The following is a 10000-nucleotide window of genomic DNA, read 5'->3' as shown; positions in this document are numbered from 1 at the left end:
GCTGTTGCATAGTTACTTGTTTGCTTTAGAATATAGGTTTCAGATTTTGGTAAACTGCATGCCTAACATTTATCTTTGCTTTTCAGCTTTTTGGGCTCCATATATTATCCAGAAGCTCCAAGTGGTGTATCAAAACCAAAAATGGATTCAGATAAAGTATTATTCTTTTTGCAGTGTTTCAGATGTGTCTAGAAAATGTTCCATAGGGATTGTTCAGCATTGCACAACAGTGAAAAAATCTTCATTTGATCATGCATGCTTTACTGATCTAAAGGAACATTTTCTATGCTTTTTGGTTTGAAGATGCACCAATCATTTGGGTTCTGTTTTGTTTGGGCAAATATCTGGTTCCATTTTTACCTATCTCTTCTCTTTTTTATCATATGCTCAGCATTCTGTTACTTTGAGAACCCTTTTATCAGTTTATTGAATTTATATCTTGGAATTTATGTAATGTCAGAAAGTTTAGAAATGTTGAGGTCAGTTATTGATGAAGAACTTTTAGATGTGTCTGAAAACCATCACAAAAGGACAGTAGATGGTGGAAAAATTTTACACTGTGATGGTGTCTTGATATTGTGTAAGAGAAGGCCTATGTTATTTTTTTGTAATTTACCTTATCACTTTAGTTTGGTTTAAATTCTGAACAGTCTACCAGAACAATATCTTACAGGTTATATTGATGCCTTTATTTTTTGCATGTAGTTATTAGATGAAATGGATTGTGATATGCATAAATTAAACCTCATAATTTTGACTGTTGCTAATAGAAGAAAAAGCATACAGGGTTACAATGGAATGCTTGTATTTCTTTGTCTTTTATTTCATTCTTTACTTATATTCTTTATTTATATACATGAACTGATCTGCACTCACATAGTTTATGCTTGTTTCTCCTTCTGGATATGTCTTACTCATATCTCCAAGATGTGTTTTTTTGGGGAAGTAAGGGAATCCATCCTGTCTTTTTTATTTTTTTTCATAGCACAATTATATCTGCTGTCAAAAAGAGTAATACTTTGATTATAGTGGCAATTCATGTCATTGTAATATTAGACTCTGTGGAAATTATGATTTAAAATAAGTTCATAGCTAAACAGAATAGAGAATGAAAGGAAAGCCCTCTACAAAAGTTCATTAAAGGATGAGACAGTAGTTCAATATCCTCCTGGATTTCACCTTCATGTTTACCTCCTGTACAAACAAGGGGTCTGTTACTATCATTGTTAATTGCTCTCAGTTGTTCCATAGTACGTTACTGTTGCTATTACTTGGTCATCTGTTACTATCACCAATGTCAGTGTATTATTTGCAATAACAACAGTTATTTTAATTGAAAAAGGGTATCATTATCATTCTTGTTAAGAGGGTGTCCCAGGTAATGCATAAATAAATTCTGTGGTTTTAATGGCATCATAGGTGGCAGCCAAAAGATGGTCTAAGATGAGGTTATTTTACTGGTAAAAGGTAATTGGTAATTATTTTTGTTCTGTTGCTATTACTATGTATCTCTTTTACTATTATTATTACTCTGAAAACTTTGTAAGTCTCTTACTATCACTATTCCCCCATGTCTTCCTCTGAATAAAATCCAGGAGCATTTTGGAACTGACGTCTCATCTTCCAGTGAATTTCTATTTGGCCTCTTTGGAAGAAAAGTGAATATTTAGTCATTTGGTTATACAGGTCCTGGTGTGAGAATCTTGAAATGCAACTATATCATCATAATATATGTCACCATCAGTATGAAACTTTGTGAATATGCTAATGTTTATAAAAAAGAAACTAGTTTTGAATAAAGATGGATAAAGTAAAATTGCATATTACAAACTTATGATTAAATTGAATGGGAATAAGCCCATTATGCAATAGCTTTTCTTCATGAAGTTAAAAGACTAGAGACAACACAGCTTGCCATTAATGCACTTGCCAAATTAGAACAAGATTATATAAATAGGTTCTCTATAGATATCTGGCAGAAGCTTTTTAGGATGTAGTGGGAAGTATAAGAGGAAGAGCCTGTAGGCCTTTCCACATGCATTGCAACATTAGTTATTTTAGAATTTAGTGAATATTGAACTAGTATGTTTACAGCTCACTTCATATATTTCTTGAAGTAACTTTATGAAAGCTGAAAATTTAGCAGATAGAACTAAATGCTGCATAATTGCTGTGTAGTATACACTGCAGCAATGAGAATTTACATATAGAGTAAAGAAAGTGGAATGTTTTCTTAACATTTCAAGTGTTTTACCCCCAAAAAAAAGAATGTTTAGAAAATATTTGAGAACTAGTCGATTGTAATGACTGAGGCGTGATAAAAGTTTATATTTGGCCACAATTGTTTATATAATATTATTGAAACATTTTGATGGTTATATATATTTAATTTTCCAACTTCGGTTTAGTTTTTAAATATAAGAAAAAAAAATTGTTTTTGTCCTTGCCTTTTTTTTTTTTTTAGGTATTATCATGATATACAGTACTTACTCAGAATAATGATCTTTTCTAAAACTGGAATTGTCATTATGAAGTCTCTGTTTCTGGAAAAGTATTTGGTTTTGCTTTCTAAATCATTGCTTCCTAACTTATTTTTAAAAAATAAGCTTCCACTTTTTACAGTATATGTGAAGTTGTCTTAGGCCTACCTGCAATGTCCTGGACAATGCCCAGAGCCACAATTCTGACAAATGGAAAATTGACGGTGTTCTTGGTTGCAGGAGCTTGGTTTGTGGGTGGCGGCCTCATTCATGGGGATGAATCGCAGGCAGCGCATTGTCATGGCCATAATTGTGAGCGGTTCCCTTGTCTACATCATCCTCACGCAGGTCAGGAAATTGCTTAAGCCTCTTCACTTTTGTATTTGGTGTAGAGTGAGGCTTGGTTTAGGCTGATAAGTTGAAGCTAATTATTGTTATGATAATGGTTAGTATTAAATTATTATTAAATTTATCATTGTTATGGTAATCATTATCATGATTATTTTTTTTGTTACTATTTCTTAATGTCAATTGTAATGAAAAAGTTTCAAAGATTTAAAAGTTTTATTATATGACTTCATAACAGAATTCCCTCCAGTTTGTGTATAGAAAGAACCAACTCATAAACACTTTTTCATTAGCAGTGTCTGGCCAATCATTTATACTTCTATTTGGTTAAGTATTAATCAGTGAAATTATTTTTTTGAGTGTGAATAAGCATACAATTATAACTCTGATTTCTTCCTAATATTATTGAGATACAAATAGACTGAATTCTCAGATTGTGAGTGGTTGCATGTCAGGTTTTCTGCATGCTTCATCTGAAAATGAATAGAATCAAGTGTAAGTGCATATTTCTATAAGAAAAGCTTGAATTTAGGTATATTTTATATACTTATTATGGAAGGCTATCAAAACTCAGTGCATTTCCTTGGCCTTTGCAGGCCTTGCTGGTGTTTGGTAGTGCCCCAGGGGAACCCACACAGCCTGAGGTCAGAAAGCTGTGTTCAGTTGACCTGAAGAGAGAAGACAGTACCAAGGTAATAACTTTTAGATTTATATGTAGATTTCTATGGATAATATATATGGGATTTCCTTTTTCAAGTGGTTTAACAGTTCATTCAGAATAATCACTTTATACTTATTAGCAACAAACTTTTAATAGTATTTATCCCAAAACGTGATATTGACATATATCCATTTCTTCTGATTATCTTATGTATAGAGATAGATATAGATATGAATGTGTATGTAAACATATTTAATATAAATAAATAAATATAAAAATGTATATCTATGTGCACACACACACACGCGTGCGTGCGTGCGTGCGTGCGTGCGTGCGTGCGTGCGTGCATGCGTGCGTGCGTGTGTGTGTGAAAAGGCATTGTGGAAGGTAACTTAAATATATTGTTAATAATACCCTAATACAAAGTAGAAAACTAAATAAGAACTTTATAAAAGATTCATATACACAACACTCTTCATATGGGAGGAGGGTGTTATAAGGTGTTGGGAAGCATATCTGCAGGTGACAGAGGATCAGCATTATAGAAACATATTTGCAGGAGATAAAATGTGATATAATGTAAATAGTTTCTAACATAAAAATGAGTAACAGAAGGTGAGGTGCTTAAGTCATAGTCTACAGACGACATGAGGTTCATGTCGTGATTGATTTGGTTGTGGCTCTGGTTGATTTATTAGATACACCATAGCTGACTTGGGCATGGATCTGGGCATTGGGTCATTCCTGTCATGTTATGATAATGAGTTCATTACATATTATGCTCTTCTTTATAAGGAACCCTCATGCTAATACCACATACCCTGGGGCATTGCCTGAGTGAGGACATGTAATGCTATGATTGACTATTTTGTATAAAGGGCAGATTTTAGCACACAAATCATCCACCTGCCAGGCATGGAAGATGCCATGCACCAAAATATGGCGCTCTCTTGCTGTTGATGTGAACTTATAAGAAACCTTCACTCTTGTTTACGAGATCAGTCTCCTTGTGTTAACAATTTATATTGTCTTTTGGCACTCTTCCAGTGTAACTGTCTTGAAATATGACACAAACAAGGGTAGTACCAAAGCAGCAGCCTTGTTTATCACTGCAAACAATCTTATATTTCATAAAAAGAATTTTTGCAAATATATATATATACATATATATATATATATATATATATATATATATATATATATATATATATATATATATATATATATATACTTTTTTTTTTTTTTTTTTTTTTTTTTTTTTAATTTTTTTTTTTTTTTTTTTTTTTTTTTTTTTTTTTTTTTTTAAGCCTTCAATAAATTTTATGCTCTCAATCTTGGACACAGAGTGTCAAATACTTTATTTACTGAAATGGACTCTAATGTACAGAACTAGCAACCAAAATGCATACCATGCATCTCTGAACATGCAAAATCATTAAATCATGTTATCAGCCAAAAGAAATTTAAAAATGTGAACTCATATGGCAACGGACAATGTAGAAAGTATAAAATGACTTTGAGGTACTCCATTATGGGTGACATAGCCATCACTGGCTTCAAAGCTAGAACAAATCTTGATAGGTAGAGCTGTACCTTATACTGAGTTAAAATTTTCCATGAGGGGCTATATCATTCCCGTTACCATTGAGTTAACAGAGATATAGCAGGGGAAGACAGCAAAAAAAGGTTCTAATAATAATGGGGCAGATATACAGCATTAGAACTTACAGTCATATATGACACAGCAGTTGTGTTCCTTCATAGAAAGGAGATAAGTAAGTCACAAAGTCCTGGATGTTTTTTTACACATGGCAGAATGATACCCTAAATGAACTCATAAAAAGGGCCAGCATAAGCTACCAGGATGATACACAACCAAACTAGATTCATATGTGAGATTAAGGTGTATGATTGTATGTATAAATTCCCAGTCGGAAGTCCCATACTATATTGACCTCAGTGGAAAGGGAGTGGTCAAAGATCATTGGGTAGAATACAGCAACACTGCACCTGTCATATGATGTAGTGATGCTTGGCAGGTAATGATCTTGACCTGTTAAATAGTGGGTATTCCCTGGCTGTGTGGGTAATAATAACAGAGGCATTACAGATAACATGATGAACCCCCTAGATCACATGACCAAAAATCCGGGCATTACATGAGTGCCTGCTCCATCGGGTGCATGGCTGGTAGGCCGGGCACACGAACATGTGTGTGGTGACAAGACTCTATGCTCCCTATATGCAATGCTATTTCCTCATTTTACACATGAGTGCTTTTAGCTTTTTTGCCATTTTCCAGTGTCCATATTTGCCATTTGATTTTCATTATCCAGATGGTAATAGACTGTTTTCTTTGCACAGACTCCATATCATCTCTCTAGGTAGTCTGCAATGAAAATTAAAATATGTATAACATTTTGTTATTTGTGTCGTTTTCTATTTTTTTTCATAATATTCAATTTTCTGTAATACAACTTATGTTGGCAGTCACAGCACCAGGAATATTATGTTGATCATGGAAATGGCATCATCCATGGAACCAGCACTCTTCCAGTCATAGCTCAATTACATTCCACACTCACACATTGATGGGAATAATGCAAAAAGGGCAAATGAGTCTAATTAACTTCCCAAGACGTTTGTGTACTAGTTGCGAGTCGTTCCTGTCACCTGGCCTGCAGCCAGATTTTCTTGTGACAGTATGTTCATGTCACCCGCCCCTCGGATTGAAGGAGTTAATCAGTATGTGTAAGGGAAAATACCTTAGAAAAAGAAGGAAGGGATGATGCTAGGAATTCATTGCTTGGTCATCAAGAACAAGAGTGGATGTATCAGATCATTGTGCCTTGATAAGAAAATGGAAGAGCACAACTGGGTGGGAGTTGTATTGATGGCATCCTGATTTGTTGTATATTGCAGTGAAAACAGCAAAAATGATTCATAAAAGAAAATGGCATGCCATAATGCACTTAGTTTTTGGAGAACTAGACATACAAGATGAATTGGATGAGCACCTAAAACATTCCAAAGGGAAAGGTACTATTATCAGTGCAATGAATCTCCGTAAAAAAGAAAAACAGGTACACATATACAAAGGACATGGTAATGGAATATTTTATGCAACCCTACAGAGAGTGATGAGAAGTGTAAGTCAGTGCTTTGCAATAAAAAAATGAAACATATCACCAAGTGCAAGTGAGCATAGTGTGTTACTTGCTCCCCAGTCCAGATAGTGAGAGGGAGATGATCATGACCTTTGGGTTACTCCAGCCTGACCCACAACTCTTCAAGTAAGAACAGGCAAGAACTGGATCAGTAAAGTGTAGTTATAGGTTCCCCACTGCACTGAAGGTCAGGCAAAGAACTACTCCAGCCTACTGTAGACATGGGGCTTGCTACCTAATACCATGTTTAGCTATGTAATGCCATGTTTACATAGAGTAGCCATGGGCCAGTCTACCAAAGTAGAGCCCACCACTAGTCAACTTGTAGAGGGCTACAAGTATGAGCTTTCCATGACTAGCTACCTTGTGAAAGCTGCATTAGAGGAATCACAGCAGTGGCATGTCACCAATACTTGGAATGGTGAGGTGGGCCTGCAGGATTGTTAAAGTTTGGAATATCTGCAATGTTGCTTCTTCCAGTTGGAGCTGTGGAGTAGCAGGACACCAAAGGATGCCCACCATTACAGTTGCTTGTCTGGGAAGAGCAGTTTTCTGGGGAATCCCTCAGGCTGCTATATCTACTAAACAAAGGCAGGTTTTTGGAAAATAATACTGTCAGTTATGTATGGTGGGTGCAGAAGGACTTACTACAAACTTAGAAAATGTATGTGAATGAAAAAAGATTAAAAAAAAAAACTGACAGAAGGAGAGAGGGGAAAGGGACCTGCTCTTCCTCTCTTCTCTGAAAATAAGAGTCCATCCCTTGGCAGTGTCTGACACTCTCTGGCAATTGCTGTATGTTGATGATTTGATTTTAATGATCTATCTATCCATTTTACTGTCTATGTATCTATCTGTATTTGTCCATATGTATATATCTATCTATAATTTTAAACATATATGTTATGTGTGTACAGATATATGCATGTTATGTATATGTAGAATATAGACAACAGATTTGAAGTAAAAGTACAGCTTTAAGGTCAGAATTGAAATGTACCACTTTCTGTTACAAGGAGATTAAGTTACTATCAGACGACTAACTTCACATCTAGTGACTAAGATTTCAAAAGTATAATGGTTTCAAAAGTCTAATTGTCTAACTAATATTTCAGGACAAACATAATATAGGGATCAGTTAGTGATGGTTTGCATGTACACAAGGTTTAAGGAACCCAAAGGGCAGCAAGGAAATATTTATGCATATATATCTATATATATATCTATCTGTAATTATAGTTATCTGTAATTGTAGTTCTCTCTCTTTATCAATCTATCTATCTATCTATCTGTCTATATCACCATATCTATATCTATCTATCTGTCTATATCACCATATCTATATTTATCTATCTCTATATATCTCTGTCTATCAGTCTCTCTGTCTTTATTTGTTTATTCTTATTTATATGTATAGTTATAGTGATTACATTTAATGGCAGGCAAGTAACAACAGTGCTCCTATCATCTATGTGGTCACTCCAACATACCGTCGTCCAGAGATGGTGGCTGAACTGACGAGACTTGGTCAGACACTGACTTTAGTGAAGCGCATCCACTGGATTGTGGCTGAGGACAGCCTCACATGCACTGCCCCCATCACAGGGCTGCTTCAGAGGCTTGGTAAGCAAGTGAGCTGTGTTTGGTTAGGCGTATATATTAATGCATACCTACTACTCTGTGTGTGTATGTGTGTGTGGGGGAGGGGTTATCTGTTTTTCTGTCTATATGTATGCATGCATGTATGTATGTCTCTTTGTCTGTCTTTTGTCTCTCTGGTTATATGTATAACTTTGTGTCTGTGTCTGTGCATCTGTGAGTCAGGGTTGTCTTGATGTACATTTTTCATGCAAGTAAGGGAACAATGTGAGTATTATAAATTTTTTTCCTGGAATGCATTTGACTCTCAATATATTGAATGATCATGGAGTTGATTAAATTATTTCATTTGTCTGTTTCCCTTCAATGAAAACTGTCTCTGCACATGTCTAGCCAGAAAGAAATTCTAAGCATATGTGGAAAAGTAACCTGAATTTAAGAAGTCCCACGTCTTACTATGAATTATGCTTGACTATACAACCAATGGAGATAAATTTTTTGTAATGAATTAAAGTACTGTTGAATGTTTACTCTCATGGTATGAGAGCTTAATATTCAAGATTTGCCCGATCAGAGCTTATCAGTAGCTACATCTGCTTAAAGTCACCTAGATGACTTTGCTTTTGTCTCCTTGCATAATCAATTTGAAGGCTATTGACCTTATAGTGACAGGCTTTTCCAGTGCTAAACTGAGCTATGCACTGGGGTGTACGTGCGGTCATTCACTCCAGAGAAAAATTAGAGGAGCAGGGAACACACATATACTCTCCTTTGTGTGCATTTGTCAACAGCATACACAATTTTCCAGTAATTGAGGCTAAAGCAAGGTTTTATTCCTACTTTTGAGATACTGTAGGTTTTGAAGAGCCATATCCAGAGCCAATCAAGCAAACTACTATTTAGTACACACAGCTGGGAGCATGCCGACTGTGTTTGGCATGTATCCTTGGTACCTAGCAATTGAGCTCAATTTATTTTGTCAAGAATTGATTCTTACTTGCCAGTTAGGGGTAAAGTGAATAAAACACACTGTTTTTGATGGACAGCAAAACTTTTAATGGTAAATTTATGTTTTAATTATATTTTAAACTGTTTTATATTTATATATGTTCCTTTTTTGCATATATTGTAAAGAACCCACCTGTGCTATGATATTATTATATGTCCTTGAAAGTGAGTTTCATGACCAGGCTTTTCATAGCAATCATAGTATGTGTTGGTGCCATTCATTTAACTACTTTTTTTCATCTTGTTTTTTAGTTCGAATTTACACTAATGCTGTGTAAAGAGTTATCTTGGCTTAAGATGGCAACTTGAGGCCTTTCTTCCTGTTCTAAATTTTTTTCCCCCCCAAGGTATCAGAAGATAAGAAATATCCAAATATGCTCATATATACAGGTCTCTCTTATACACACCTGGCAAGTCCCATGCCAGAAGTATATCGGAAGGAGAGGTATGTCCCGAGGGGCGTCTCTAACCGCAGGGCTGCGCTGGAGTGGGTTCAAGAACATGGCTCTGACAGAGGAGTCCTGTTCTTCTTAGATGATGACAACGCAATAGATGTCCGGCTCTTTGAGGAGATGAGGCCAACAGAAACCGTTTCCATGTGGCCAGTGGGGCTTATAGGAGATTACACAGTGAGCTCACCCATTGTTAAGGACGTAAGTGTATTGGAGGATGTGTTCAGATGCTGGGTATTTTGAGGTATGCATTTACAGATGATATATCATATGGCAGTTAGTTAG

General features: G+C 35.4%; 1 protein-coding gene across 5 annotated transcripts in view; it reads left to right on the top strand.

The window, feature by feature from the left end:
- LOC119573121 (galactosylgalactosylxylosylprotein 3-beta-glucuronosyltransferase S-like) overlaps positions 1–10000 on the top strand; it is a 30029-nt gene that overhangs the window by 17149 nt on the left and 2880 nt on the right. For 3 of the 5 annotated variants that reach the window (XM_037920157.1, XM_037920161.1, XM_037920160.1), the window contains exons 2-5: positions 2721–2828; positions 3425–3520; positions 8099–8279; positions 9654–9916. In XM_037920157.1, the coding sequence (XP_037776085.1) occupies positions 2721–2828; positions 3425–3520; positions 8099–8279; positions 9654–9916 (648 nt within the window). Of the gene's footprint in view, positions 1–86; positions 157–2720; positions 2829–3424; positions 3521–8098; positions 8280–9653; positions 9917–10000 lie in introns of all 5 variants that reach the window. The other 2 variants (XM_037920158.1, XM_037920159.1) reach the window with 1 other exon arrangement.

This window comes from Penaeus monodon, chromosome 5 (genome assembly GCF_015228065.2).
Source record: "Penaeus monodon isolate SGIC_2016 chromosome 5, NSTDA_Pmon_1, whole genome shotgun sequence".
NCBI classification, from domain to species: Eukaryota; Metazoa; Arthropoda; class Malacostraca; order Decapoda; family Penaeidae; genus Penaeus; species Penaeus monodon.
Note: the sequence above shows the minus strand (reverse complement) of the source record. Positions and strands in the feature narration are given on the sequence as shown.